General features: G+C 38.4%; 1 protein-coding gene across 1 annotated transcript; it reads left to right on the top strand.

The window, feature by feature from the left end:
• Nucleotides 1-94: 94 nt before the first annotated feature.
• LOC115410617 (mitochondrial import receptor subunit TOM22 homolog) lies at nucleotides 95-4,018 on the top strand. The gene is made up of 4 exons (XM_030122340.1): nucleotides 95-389; nucleotides 1,523-1,641; nucleotides 2,786-2,903; nucleotides 2,993-4,018. Exons 1-4 carry the CDS (start codon nucleotides 300-302, stop codon nucleotides 3,065-3,067), a joined length of 402 nt encoding a protein of 133 aa, XP_029978200.1. The 5' UTR covers nucleotides 95-299; the 3' UTR covers nucleotides 3,068-4,018.
• The last annotated feature ends 10,592 nt before the right edge of the window (nucleotides 4,019-14,610 follow it).

Genomic DNA, 14,610 nt, shown 5'->3' with positions numbered 1-14,610 from the left:
GTTATTTGTCAGCAGTCAGTATGCTCTCATACAGCCCACACGATAGGGGGCGTTATTTATTGCGCTTAACTCAAAAATAACCTCCGCCCTTTACGTCATCTGACCCTGAGCCTCACGTTTCCCTAGTGTGACCTCGGAACCGACCGTTTCACGCACAGCAGTGTTCATTTTAATGTTAACTTGTGAAAAATAATAGTCAGACCAACACTACGCTTACAGTCCGCTTTTACAGGCTTGTCAGTAGGCAGTTAGCACAGCTCATCCAGCCCCGTGGTAGAGGAGCGGACTCATTGGAAAACATGGCTGGAATCGAGGAGCTCTCCCCAAGTGCGGGCCCGGTGTCTACCCGGCCCCCCGAGGACGAGATTGACGACGACGAAGATGAAGATGTAAGTGGACAGGCTTCCAAACACTCCGGGGAATGAAAATTAAACACAGTCGTCCTTTGCCTCTGTCAACCCCCCCCCCCCCCCACCCCCCCCCCCCCCACCCCCCCCCCCCCCCCCCCCCCCTTTAAAGTAGCTTCGCATGGCTAGCTAAACGGCTAATTGCTCTGTAAGCTAATAGGAGTTAACAGTGTACAACTCCGAGGCAAACATCCTAACAATACGTGATATTCAATTAACACTCTCGTTCATTAACAGCAGGGTTGTAACGCGAACCAAAACTCTGCACCATCACTTATCTAACCAAAGACTGTACTGTCCTTTATCATTTCATTAAATATGTGTTCATAGCTTTGTAATAACAATTTATATGGCGAAGGTTCACATTGACAACTACTAACCTTTCCACCAATATGTTTGTTTCAGTAAATGTCATAATTGCCATGCCTGTGCATTTATCTTAATCACAATTCAACCAGGAACTGGAGTAATTACTATGACTTCCTTTCATTGGATATGTTTTATGGTTATGATGATGGATTAAGTATTAAGATCATTATGATAAGGTGCTAACACGATACTCTGAAAAATCATCACTGCAATCTCCAATTATGCAGGATAGATTTTATTTGCATAGAATCTTGAAAGTCTTATCAACAATTTAAAGTGTTCAGTAAAACGGTTCCGGCTGGGTGTATATTAAGTTTTTGGGTTGAATTAATGTATATGCTGCTGTTGATGTTTGATGTTTAATAAGGCCATTTTTAGTCCAGTATATTTCATTCATGATGAGAATATGGCAAAACACTTAAGTGGTTGAACATATCATAAATCTACTTTTAAGCCCAAGCCTAATTTGAACTACTTTACATATTGTGGAGCAGCTTTATCTACAGCATCGTTACCGCCGAGTATCAATAATGTATGAACAAGTGTTAAAGTTTTTGAAAATATTAGGTAATATTATTGTACTTTATAATATCACATTTCAAATATATCTAACAAGTTCATGATTAAAACCTTGTGGGTGAATGTAAACTTTACTGTGTGATATTATTCATAGTAGACGCTGGTTGATTGCACATTTGTAATGTTTTCATAAAGTCAAATGTGCCATTCTTGTGTTTCTCTTTAAGCTGGATGAGACACTGATGGAGAGGTTATGGGGTTTGACGGAGATGTTTCCTGACACAGTGCGCAGTGCTGCTGAGGTGTCTGCACAGTGCTCTGTCTCAATGGTTAAGAAGTTTTATAGGTATGTCTTTTATCTTATCACATTAATGCATTTATTTCTGACAGTATGTCATAGTCATCTAGTCCAGAGGTTTGCAATAACAGCCTTTGACTCCTCGTATTTGTAAGTCACATGCGCATTTATATTATACCCTTGGCAGGGGTATAGTATATCAGAATATACCAGGAATTCTGTCCATCTGAGATTTTTGTCCATCTGAATTCTCAGACACTGTTCACTTGATTCTTTTCAAATTTTACACACATGTTCTTTACATGCGCCTGTCTCTCAGTTTTTGCTCTTTTCCCTTTGCACCAACTTCTGCACCTTCAGTCATCCATCTTTGAAGCTCCTCAGGTCTCACATTAGTAGATGTATCTCCACACTGTACAGGTTTGGTATCAGTGAGCAGGAGGGCAAAGTGTTGTTCTGCTGGGCAGGGGTATTAGTAAGCACCACTTACTTTTTCACTTGTTTAAACATTGTAATGTAGGCCTGTGCTATATGACTGAAATCCCACCCTCATAGAGGTCATTTCACATCCAGCTAATAATACAAATCCCAATTTAATACATTTCAAGCAAACTGAATGGATACATGATAAAGAAATACAGCATAGAACATTTGACTCTGTTGGACTGTGTTTAGTTTACTTGTTCTCTCCTCACTACATGTGTTTTCTTCAGGTCCTCTGCTCCCCACCCCCCCATTAAAGACAGGTACATATAAGTTAATTCTCCTGTCTGTACCCCTGACCACATTGCTGATGAAGATCTGGAGTTGGTCCCCAACTGCTTTCAATGGCAGCTCACTGCTCCTAATATGTGCTATGTGCTGATATTGATGCTAATGGTAGTGCAAATGCTAGGTACTGTGTGTATTAGGCTGAGTAAAATGCAGAGACCAAATTTCCCTGTGAGGATAGTAAAATGAGTTAATTTTAACCTTCAGCCTTTATATTGAAAAACTATACATGACAATAAACCTGTGTCTGATGCTCATTGTTTTAAAAGACTTGAACAGATGGAATAAATCCACACTCTTTATTCGTGGACAATAAATGTGAGGGTTAAGATTTACCAGTGTGGTGCAGTCCACAGCTGTACCTCTAGGTGTCACTAAAATCCACCAACTGAACCTTTAACTATGCCACTTTTTATTTCAGTTTTTCCCGCTCTGCACTTTGGGTGGGCACTACTTCCTTCATGATTCTGGTGCTGCCGGTGGTGTTTGAGACAGAGCGACTACAGCTGGAGCAGCAGCAACTACAACAGCAGAGACAGGTGAGGACATTTGTAAAGGTAATTGAGACATCATCACATTTATGGACAAAGCAACTTAAGGAAAATTTACTGTCTCTTTCCTTTTCTAGATCCTGCTGGGGCCCAACACGGGAATGTCTGGTGGGATGCCGGGCATGATGCCTCCAGCGCCGGGCAAGATCTGAGGAGGCAAAAAGACTCCAACACGAGATCTGCTGCTAACTATACAGCGGGGCTGGTCCCAAGGAGAGACAGAGAGACTGGAGTGGGGGGAAAAGAGCTTTGGTGGTTTAGAGGAACAACAGCAAAGTCTTGGGCTGTCTCCACTGTTTTGGGGTTTGGCCATTCTGATCAGAAGAGGAAGTAAAATGGGTCGAACACTTCTCTCTCACTATCTCTCCTTACTTCAACATCATGCAGAGACTGCTTTCCAGAAGCAGTCTTTTTCTCTCTTTCTTTTTTTTTTTTCTTTTGGAAAATACCATAAATATTGTATTCTTTAGTCTCCAGCAGGGACAAATGGTTACAATAAAGAATGAAAGACTGAGGTTAACAGTTACATGTTGGTGTTGCAGTCTGAAGAAAATGCTTCACAATTTGTCCATCTTGTGCTTTTTGGTTCTATCTGTAATCAGGGAGTTGAGTTAACAGAATATTTGAAAGATGTTGTAACAAACAGGACATACTGTAGGCAATAGTAAATGATTGAAATGTTATACACAGACTGGCCTCTACAACATTAATGACAGTTTTCTATGTGGTACGTTTCTGTCATTTCACTATTGTACTATGTTTTATATCAAAGTATAATGCCTTTCACTTGAAACCACTCTTCATTTTCTGCTTTTAAACATTTCACACCTTCATGCATTGTCACATTTTCCTTTTAATAGTGTCTGAAATTACAAAAACTCTTTTCATCTAAGCCTCTAAACACACCATTTGTCAAAGGCAGTAAGAGGTTCTGTTGGGTGGTGAAGGGTGATGCTCAGTGTTTGTATTAAACATGCAAATGTCTGTTTTTTTATGATTATTTTTCCCTGTTGTCAATTTGACACTGTCTAATCTCTGTCTTCTAATGTCGAGTGAACAATAAAAACATCAAATCTAATACAAATCCCAGTGTTTACACTCAATCTACAGGTTGTATGTCTTTTAAATAAGTTATGATTTTTATAACTTTAAATTCTAAGACTGAGACATTGTTATGCTAGGGGCAACAACATCTATGAGGCAAAGAGCTTTAAACTATACACCTTTGCTGAGTAATTATTTACACTAAAATTAAATTTCTCAGTGTATTCCTTCTAACTTGTCATGATGTTACTTTTACAAATTATGTGATTTTATCAGTGAGTTATGTACACTCCATCACCTTGTGTCTACTGTCATAGTCAGCTCTGAAAAGTATTCCTTGATTTAAAAAATATATATGTGTGTGTGTGTGTGTGTGTGTACATTCTGCCTGAAAAACAGACTTGATACCACGTGGAGATGCTGCAGCAGATCTGTTAATGATGAAGAGACTCTGGACTGATACATAAATGCAGACTGTGGATGATGTTGTCATTTGTGTGTCACATGCATTTCAAAGAGTAAACAAACCTAAATATAAAAATACACCAGTAGTATATTAATTGCATTTTTTTTTTTTTTTTTTTTACACGTAACGTATATGTATGGAGCTCATATCTGAAAATAGTGATTTATAGTTTTTCTCCAGCACCTGGTCAGCAGAACCACAGCCAATCTGTTAGAACAGAAGTATTTCAACTATTTCAGTATGGATTCGTCAGAATGAACTGACTGATGGTGGTGGTGACGGTTTATCTCGAAATGTATTAATCTAACCATGAAACAACCTCAGCGGACAAATGACAAAGCATCAGGTTTGATGTTCAGTGTTTTTCTCTGGTAGAAAAGTGAAGACAGATACAAACTATGTATTCAGAATGTGGAAATATGAATCCAAGTCCTCTTGTACAGCCTTTTTCCATCCTGCTACTGAATGTCTATACACCAGACTTTTTCTCATGTTTTACTCATTTGGACTGGCATGAATGCTCATGAGTTTCTACAGAGAAGTTCAGTTGACAGTTGTTATTTTTGGGTAACATGAGGCTGTTGTATCATTGTATCTAAATCAGAATGGGCAAATCCTGTATGACATGAATTACAGTTAGATTTAAGTTTACCTATGCAGGGCAGAATGAATCCTTGTATGTATATGTGTGACTGACAGAAGAATCTGAATCATAAAAATGCAGTTGGTGGTCGTATTAGTGTGATGGAAAATACTTTCAGGTGTAAGTTTTGTCTTTTGGATTGGGCTTGTATACTGTTGTCTGTCAGTGTGAATTCTGTCGAGCTACAGGTGTTTCAACTGGTGGTCAGTTCTGTAAATATCTGACTGTCAACCTGGTTTGTGTTTGTGGAGTGACAGAGGGAGGGGAAGTTGTAGTCTTATTGATCATATTGATGGATTCATCAATATGATGCCAACACAGATGATGCAGGACTCAGCATTAAAAACACTTGTTAGAAAAACTGTTATCCCATCACCACTGTTATATTCTAAAAAAGCACAAGTTACTGAATTTCCAAAACATGATTAATCTAAAATTGGCCTGTCTGATATGTAAGGACTGCATTTTTTAGCTCCTCCTCTGTTGAAGGAATTTATTAAATGTAACATTAATCCACACAGGACAACAAGAGCCACCAGCAGAGGTGACCTGGTGATATCCTATAGGCGCAATACAATTGGACAGACTGCTCTGTAGTTTGAGCGGAAACTTGTGGAACAGCTTACCGTCAACTCTGAGAGAATGTCCCACATACAACTCTTTTAATGCTCAGATGAAAAACTGGCTTTGGTTGAATCAGAGCTGCACCCACACGTAACACAGTGACTTAGATCTAGTTTAGCTGTGTGTTTGAGCTTGTGGTATGAGCTCAATAGTGTGTTATGTGGTGTTATGTGTATAGATTGACATTAGGATGTGCTGATGTGTGTATAGCTGAATATGTGTTTGATAATGATGGATGTGGTGTGTACAGATTAAGATATGTTTATTTTGTCTTAGATAATGTGTGATAGCTGGTCTACACATGAATTCTGGCGCAAAATTGTGAAAAGTATTGTGTATAGTGTAAGTAATATGTGCATGGTTGAGATATCTGGATATGTACAGAATTTTATAGCTGTTTGTGCTTTTACCGTTTTTATGGAACATCTTCTGTGGGACAACGATGGAAAGTAGCCTTTGGCTAAAATTTGGAGTGTTTACATTCATGTGAAAACATGTATGTTCATTATTTCAGAGCTTGTAATTTGGTATTTTTATTTGAATAAAAAGCTGAATCAGTTCTTCAACTTTTACCAGAGTATTTTTTACACAAGTATCCGTACTAGCATTTGAGGTAAAGAACATGGTGAAGCTACCTGAGCTACACTATGTGAACACAAGTATTGGGAGACACTGAATTCAGGTGTTTCTTTCCTAACAGGAGTTGGGGATACAAAACAATAATGACAAGATGTCATAATATAGTTTTATATTGAGATTAATATCATTGCATTGGCTGGTTTTGTTTAAACTGTTATCCTTGCTTCCAAAATACCTCAGAGATGGTTCTGGTTTTATTTATTTTTTATCCCTGACTAAAGCATAGGGACAAATCATGGCTACAGCTGTGAGATGTCCTGTTCTAGCTGATATAACATATAAACATTAATATTTTCTGAATTCAATGTGTCCAAATACTTTTGTCCATATAGTGTACCTTTCGTATATCTAATGTTATAAACAGCCACACCAGATACATCTGATAATGAGAGAGTATCCATTAGTCCATGGCATGTCTCCATGGCACCCTCTTGATATATAATAATAATAATAATAATAATAATAATAATAATAATAATGATGATGATGATGATGATGGATTAGATTTAAATAGCGCTTTTCTATGAACGCATACTCAAAGCATGTACAGAGGATCCATTCGCTCTCACATTCCCCCTCTGGTGGTGGTAAACTACATTTGTAGCCACAGCTGCCCTGGGGCAGACTAATGGAAGCGTGGCTGCCAATCTGCGCCTACGGCCCCTCTGACTACCACCAAACATTCATACACATTCATACACCAGTGTGAGTTGCAGCACTGGAGGCAAAGAGGGTGAAGTGTCTTGCCCAAGGACACAATAGCATATGGACAGAGCGGGATTCGAACCGCCAACCATATATATTTATTTGGATCTGCCCCTAATGAGGATTTCCATATTTTGTCCTCCATTGCCACTCTGCAAAAACCTTTTTTGCCATCCATTTGTCACCCCTTGTAAAATTTCTTGATCCCCCTGCCCAAATCCCCTTTTGAGAGCTACAACTGTGCAATGTATGGTTGATTACACCCTTCAAAGTAGTTATTGGTATTTCATTGATATTTATACTGCATATAAACTGGATAATTTTTCACATAAATTATGTAAAAGATTTTTTTCCCTTTAATTAACTGTGATACTTGATCTGTCAGGCGGCCATTAGCGTGTGTGATTTTGGTGTTTCTACAACTTCTAAGACTGACATGAGCACAGCCCCTTTGACTTGATAACTTAGTGCTGATGTGTCGCTGATAACATTTTTTCTCATCTCATTGAGTTTGGTTCATTTTCTCTGTTGCATCAGGACCTGAAATGGAAGAATGAAAAATGGGGTATCCTCTGGAAGAGTTTATAATGCTGACCTCACCAAAGCTAAGTAAAATGTAGAGGAAAGGCTTCAGTCATAAAAACACAATAACAAGACAATAAAGTAAAAGGATAAAAACAATGTCAATGACACAAGACAAAAATGAAGTCATAACACAAAAATTGGTGTAAAGGCACAATGCAGGACACTGAGCAAGACTAGATGGTATAGATCTAAATCAAAAGATTTCAGAAAACATGACAGCATTTAAGTTTGTGCTCTGTGTCTATTTATGTCTGTTTATGACAGTGTGTTGTCGCCTATTACTAACAAATATCGGGGATGTCTATGATTGAATGTTCCGGCAAAGTGCATTCAATTCAACCTTGTATGATGGTGGAAGAGATTAAGAAACGGTCCCTGCTCCAGGTGAGGCTCCAACTCACAACCTTGGCATCTCTCTACAGGTTACTGTCTTCTGAGTACCATGTGCTGACTGATTGCACCATTGAGCTTGTACACATTAGTATTCAACACTCTTCGAATGGAAATCTGTTTATTGTTATACAAGCATCTTTTGTGTTCCCTGTTACATCTGGTAACTGAGGGAGGCCATGTCTCACCACCCAGCCCACATCTGACGGATTCAGGAAAAGTGCAGACCCAACTTCTTTACGGCTGTTTGGTCAAAAAGAACTCTGACTACATTTATTTTGATTCATCACAATAAACAAAATCAGAGACTCCAACGTAATGTGTCTTATGTTGCTGTTGTTTCACTTTCCTCTTTATAGCTTAACATTTTGTCCAGTTCATTTCTACAGTCTTTAGCCTTGTTTGGTCTGGTTATTTTCATGTTGCTGTGTGTAGTGATTGCCCAAAGGGACGGTCTTTTCTGTGTTACTGTCCCACCCTTTTAGGTTAAAAGCAGTCTTGATAAGGGAATGTGCACAGTGATGCAAATAGAAAATAATTCACAGTTCCTCTCAAATAAAATACAACTAAAGTAACAAACCTGTTTTGAAAATTAAGGATTAGGAATACAGGTAGGCCCATTGTTTGTGAAGGGAATAAGCAAAAAATTTCACAGAAAACACACTTCAAGTACAGATATATGAAAACTGTTACTACAATAAAAACATTGCATCTCCACCTATGTTCAGAAACACAGATGGTGGTTCAATGGTGGCGAGCAGTGAAGCCACATCAGCTTAGTGGATACCACCACTGGCTGTTTTTAAATGGAAAAAGTTGCATAACCTCATATGACAGTAGTTTTTACACAGTAACATCCATGTTGTCTTCAGGCTCCCAGGCTAATGTTCTGTTTTGTGCATCCTAACTTTTTCACCAGTTCCATCTTACTGTACAGCCTGCAGACCAACCAGTAAGAGATGTAATGTTTCACCAGTATAATTGCTCCAATACAAACTGTAGGCCGTGAGAGAGTAAAGAGCTTCTGTTTTGCAGCTTTTCCTTTGCTCTATGCTAAAGCCCTTCTGTTTATTCTCTGTAGGACTCTACAGGACCAAGAGACATCCAAGACTAATTTGAATCATCCAGATTATTTTTTGCCTGCATAAAATATGGGTTATTTAGCCACTTTCTTAAAAAGTCAGAAACTCATTGTCTTTAGTCCTTCTCACCTCAGTGGAGGTGATGCATGTCTTCATCTACATCCCACTGTGCAGACTGCAGACCGACCAGTTGGAGGCATCACCTGTGCTTTCCCCATGAACATTTGGAGGTGCCCCCTAAGACCTTACTATCAGACACAAGGGCTTTCTGGTCCATGCTATTTGGAATGTAGGATGTAATTATTAACATTATTGACTTTGTGAATGTTATATACATTTACTTTTTTATACCTATCTTTAACTATACTCTCCTATAGTGTGTTTCCTCTTGCGTTCTATTTTTTTATTTCTTGTATTCTACTTCTTACTATGTCAAATGCTGTTGCTGCACTGCAATTTCCAGATCTATCATCTATCTATCTATCTATCTATCTATCTATCTATCTATCTATCTATCTATCTATCTATCTATCTATCTATCTATCTATCTATCTATCTATCTATCTATCTATCTATCTATCTATCTATCTATCTATCTATCTATCTATCTATCTATCTACCTATCTGCCTTGGCGGAGGTCTGCGCTCTCCGAGTGCTTTTCTAGTTATCAATTGTTACATCTTCTGGAGGAGCTGAGGCCAGATGTTGACGGAGAGATGGTATCTTCTGACAAAGAGCTGTCAGAGGTATGTTCAAGGGGACCTATGTTCTCCACATAGATAACACAGCTGGTGTTTTGCCTGTTCTCATCGTCTGTAGGTGGTTGTCTTCAACTTCCACTTCTTGCCTTGCTACTTCAATCATCTGAAGTAACTCCATAATAGCCTGTTGGTCATCTTGAGGATTAACAGGGTGAGGAGCAAGATCAGCAGCTGGGTGATGAAAGGCATCAGGAAACAGATGATCAAAATCCAGAGGAATGGCTGATAGACGGGTTGAGGATCAGTGTAATAAAATGCGTACGGGTCTCCCTAAGGGTAGGCAAAAGGGAACCATCAGTGCAGGATAGTAATAAACATGCTCCTGAGCATAGGGAGCTGGATGCCAGTGAGGCCAGTATATCCAGCTCAGTGGTTGGAAATGCTGTGGTGGAGGAGACAGAGATCTGCCGTTTCCATCACCAACATTTAACATTTCCTCCTGGTTTTGGTGTCCAGTGATAATGTCATTTTCAGGAGGCCTCTCATCATTAGGACCATTACCAGCCAGAAGAAGACCCCTGAAGGGAAAAAAGAATGAAAAGGAGTACAACAGAGGTCATTGAACATGCGGCGCTTCATAAGTTTTAGTAGATACTTTACTCTGTAATTTTGACAAGTGGCTTTTAAACAATCTTTTCTTGGGTGTGATTTCCATTTAAGTCTGGATAGGCCTGATACCTTTCTGTGTATTAAACGTTTTTTTCACAAACTGCAAAAACTGAGACTAGATTAATAGGCAACATTCACCTCATAAATAGGCTGAAAGTAATTTTGACAATATTTTAGCTGAATTAAACCTTTAAATCATTATCATTACATTTCACTAATTTCAGTAGAAAAAAATAACTAGAGCGCCACACCCTCCACCAAGGCAGATCAGTCTGCTGCGCCCCCCCCACCACCACCACCACCAAAATTTAATAATTTGTTCCTTGTGCCAGTATCAAGATTTCCTGAAAATTTCATCCAAATCCATCCATAACCTTTTGAGTTATCTTGCTAACAGACACACAAACAAACAAACAGACAGACAGACCCTGATGAAAACATAACCTCTGCCGTTCCTTGGCGGAGGTAATGACTAAAAAGATTTTAATATTGATTTTCGGTCTTGTCCCTTGCGCACAAATATTTCAACTCTTCTCAAAATATTTTGCAGTATTTAGGCCAACTGTAAATGATGAAACATTCAGTGTCTTCACAATTTTACGTCGAATAACTTTATTCTGAGATTATTTCATGGTTTTTCACAGATTTGTGAACCTCTACCTCATATTTACTTCTGAGAGATACTATCTCTATGCTCTTTCTACATCCAGTCATGTCACTGAGCTGTTGCCAATCCAAATGTCCCTCCGACTGTTTCCTTTTAGTACCATTTATTTAAAATCCAAATCTGTCAAATCCAAACTATTGAAGAGAGGCAGAAAAAATGAGTTTGATGTGATCAACTGTTTGTGTCTTTACGTATGTGTGACTGGTAACACGTTTGTGAATTATACACAACCGGCCACATGGCTCGCCAAAATAGTCTCGCAAATTGTGTTTGCAGTTCGAGAAATTGTTCAGAAGTGTGTACTTGTATAACTTCATGTACAATTTTGATGTCATCGTGGACATGACCCACACGCCCATGACAAACCAGTGACTTTGTATCTTAACACTTTATCTAGATGCAACATGTGTAAGAAATAGACCTGTTGTTTTTATGAAAATGCATTTCTAAAATACACTTTAAGACATACAGTACATTTACCCAATTTTTACATTAAAAAAGAGGCACAAAGAAAATGAAAGGCACAAACAATTAGCCAATTTTGCGCCTGTCCTATCACAGCATTGGTAGAAGTCTGCCATTCGGTGCGCAAACTCTGGGAGGACAGTCCATTACCACTAATTGCGCAATACTTTAGACCAGGGGTGTCAAACTCATTTTCTTCCTGGGGCCCATTCAGCCCAATTTAATCTGAAGGGGCCAGACCAGTAAATAAGAGCATGATAGCCAATAAATAATGACAACTCCAAATTGTTTTAGTGCAAAAAATAAACATTCAATTATGCCCATATTTACATTTAAAAACTATCCAATCAAAAGGATGTGAATAACCTTTAAAAAATGGAATTTGTTAAGAAATATAAGTTCAATTTTATCAATATTATGTCTCGACTTATCATTTATACATATGCATTAAGATCGGATCTACAAAGACACAAAACATTTAGTAACAGGCAGAATATTGTTCAAATTGCACTTAATTTTCTTCAGACATTTCAGGTTGTTCATATTTGTTCAAGTTATTCACATTTAAAGGATAGTTTGTTAATGTAACACATTTTCATAATTTAATGTTTTTTGCACTAAAGCAGAAAATTGGTGTTGTCATTATTTATAGGTTATTATGATATTCTTTTTGAGTTTGATGCCCTAACTTGCACTTTGCAAATTCATTCTGCGGGCCGGATTGGAACCTTTGGCGGGCCAGTTTTGGCCCCCGGGCCGCATGTTTGATACCTGTGATTTAGGTTATTGCTCTAAGAAGCAAGTCTTGATCCATTTTGCGCCTGCATGGCATAGCTGGGATGAGGGGCAGGGTTTTGAGCCGCCTCTGACAGCAGAATAGGTGGTGAAAGAAAGAGATTTTTCCTCCACTTGTGTAAATCGATTTTATATCAGAGGAAGGATTTAGCAGAGCAGATCTGTTCCTCATTTTCTCATTGAAGGAGAACATAGACATGGTAACTTACAAATAGCCAAGAAGCTGAGCAGAGAATGAAAAAAACTCTGACGTTCACTTAAAGTCTTGTAAGGTTTCATGTCATCCTTCACATCAAAAGTCTTCAGCTGAGTGACATCCATATTTCATGATGTTTATTATAGTTCTGTGGATACAGACAGCGCGCATAGTTCTGTAGGCTAATTAAAAGTTATATATTATACCAAGTTTCTATAGCCTAATAATAATAATAATAATAATAATAATAATAATGAGAAGAAGAAGAAGAAGAAGAAGAAGAAGAAGAAGAAAGAGAAGAATATCAGATTGCGGATTGTGTGAATCATAAATCAGTGCTACAAAAGCCTTCACATGAGAATTCTGCATGCGTCGCCTGTGCGTCGTCATCCTTTTCAGTTTCCTCTGCTGAACGTGTCTGTCTCCTACAGTGTGCACAGCGGTGTCCGACATCCCTCCATGACCAGACTGGAAATTGCAATTTTAAAGTATTATTAGCCTATGTACTAAACTGTTAAATTTGTTAACAACAACCTCAAATTCCAGCACAGAAAACCTCTTGTCCCGCGGCCTCTTCATACTTGTACCGTAGGTTGTTTTCTCCTTCCCTTTGGTTTCCGTTACTACATCCTCAATATCAATAAAACTGTTTTTAAAAAAGTTCGCAAAGGCCGTGACAACTGCAAATGATTAAGGCATGTGTTCATCAATCACAGGAACGGGCCCTGGATGTTAAGGGGGTCCAAAGACAGATGTTAAAATCATAAGCCTATGTAGAATTAATTGTTAAGGTCCTTAATAACCTTCTTTCTGATCTCGAATCTGCATGAAGATGTGAAATTGGTGTCCTATCACACACTGCAGGATATGATTAAGGTTGTCTGCCCGGCAACGCACCATCTCACGTGACGTGATCTCTTGAAGACGTAGATGTAAACACATGGGGACTAAGGTGATGCAACAACTTGTTGTATCTATGCTTTACAGTGAGAAAAAAACAAAAAACAAAAAGAAAAGAAGCAGAATGCTAAATGCGTCTGGGCGAGGAAATGATTGAGGAGACCCGGCCAAAACAATAAACTGAGGTGACATTTTCACTGTCAGTCACTGGTCATCAAATAAGTCTCATAGGCTATTATGTTGGACTTAAAACTTACAAATATTTATTGCAATTAATGAAAGCATTTCGTGTAATATATAGCCTATATCTAATGTGAAAATTAATTAATTATGTCTTACCTGCAATATTGAGCCAAACGTCTGACCCTGGTCGACAGGGACTCTGGGGGGCCATCAATGTCCATGATCACCGAAATTCAGTATTTTTTGTCTTCTTCGGTCTTCAGATATCTCACTTTTTCCAAAGAAAAGAACTATCAAGATATTTAAGTTACCAGATGTGCAGAAGTTCAAGTTTAATCAGAATATGGATCCACCTGTGGATTCTGAGGTCCAGGTTCAACAGAGACTTTCCTAAGGGCTTCAATCTTTATATAACCTCAGATCACGTCGCTGCTCTGTTCAGGACTTTCACGGATGTACGTTCAGACGCAACCGTGCGTCAAGGTGGATCAGAGAATAATAACGCACATGTGGAGTCTTGGACTTGTTTACTGTAGGTCTAACCATATGTTAAATGTCACTTATGACACTTTAGTGTTCCTTCACTGCCATTCGAGAGACTGCAGACTAATGCACAAATAAATAAAAGAACAAAACTAAAGACTTACATTAATAGTATAAAGAAACACATATGATCATAAATGTTGCCTAATTGTGTGGTTGACCAGTACAAAGTGTTCCTCGAAATTAAACTGACTTTTATCAGTTTCCTAATTAAGAATGGGTCTATGCTGTAAGTATACCTGTAATCCTTATTTTTTAAAACCACTTAGCATATTGGGGTTTATTTGGTCATGGTGTTATTGCCTAATAGGCCATAATCGCCTTTTCTGTAAAATCATAAACAAAGAACTAGTTTAATGTGGTCTAAAGAAGCCTAAATATAATATCAAAATATGTA

The sequence above is a fragment of the Sphaeramia orbicularis genome, chromosome 19, assembly GCF_902148855.1.
Source record: "Sphaeramia orbicularis chromosome 19, fSphaOr1.1, whole genome shotgun sequence".
Lineage (NCBI taxonomy): Eukaryota > Metazoa > Chordata > Actinopteri > Kurtiformes > Apogonidae > Sphaeramia > Sphaeramia orbicularis.
The sequence above is the reverse complement of the archived record's forward strand: the minus strand, read 5'-3'. Positions and strand labels throughout refer to the sequence as shown.

What these genes read in the sequence shown, in the direction of transcription:
- LOC115410617 (XM_030122340.1), top strand. Translation starts at nt 300, where the DNA reads ATGGCTGGAATCGAGGAGCTCTCCCCAAGTGCGGGCCCGGTGTCTACC. An exon ending in ACGACGACGAAGATGAAGAT is followed by an intron (nt 390 to 1,522) that starts GTAAGTGGACAG and finishes TTTCTCTTTAAG; the next exon opens with CTGGATGAGACACTGATGGA. An exon ending in AACTACAACAGCAGAGACAG is followed by an intron (nt 2,904 to 2,992) that starts GTGAGGACATTT and finishes TTCCTTTTCTAG; the next exon opens with ATCCTGCTGGGGCCCAACAC.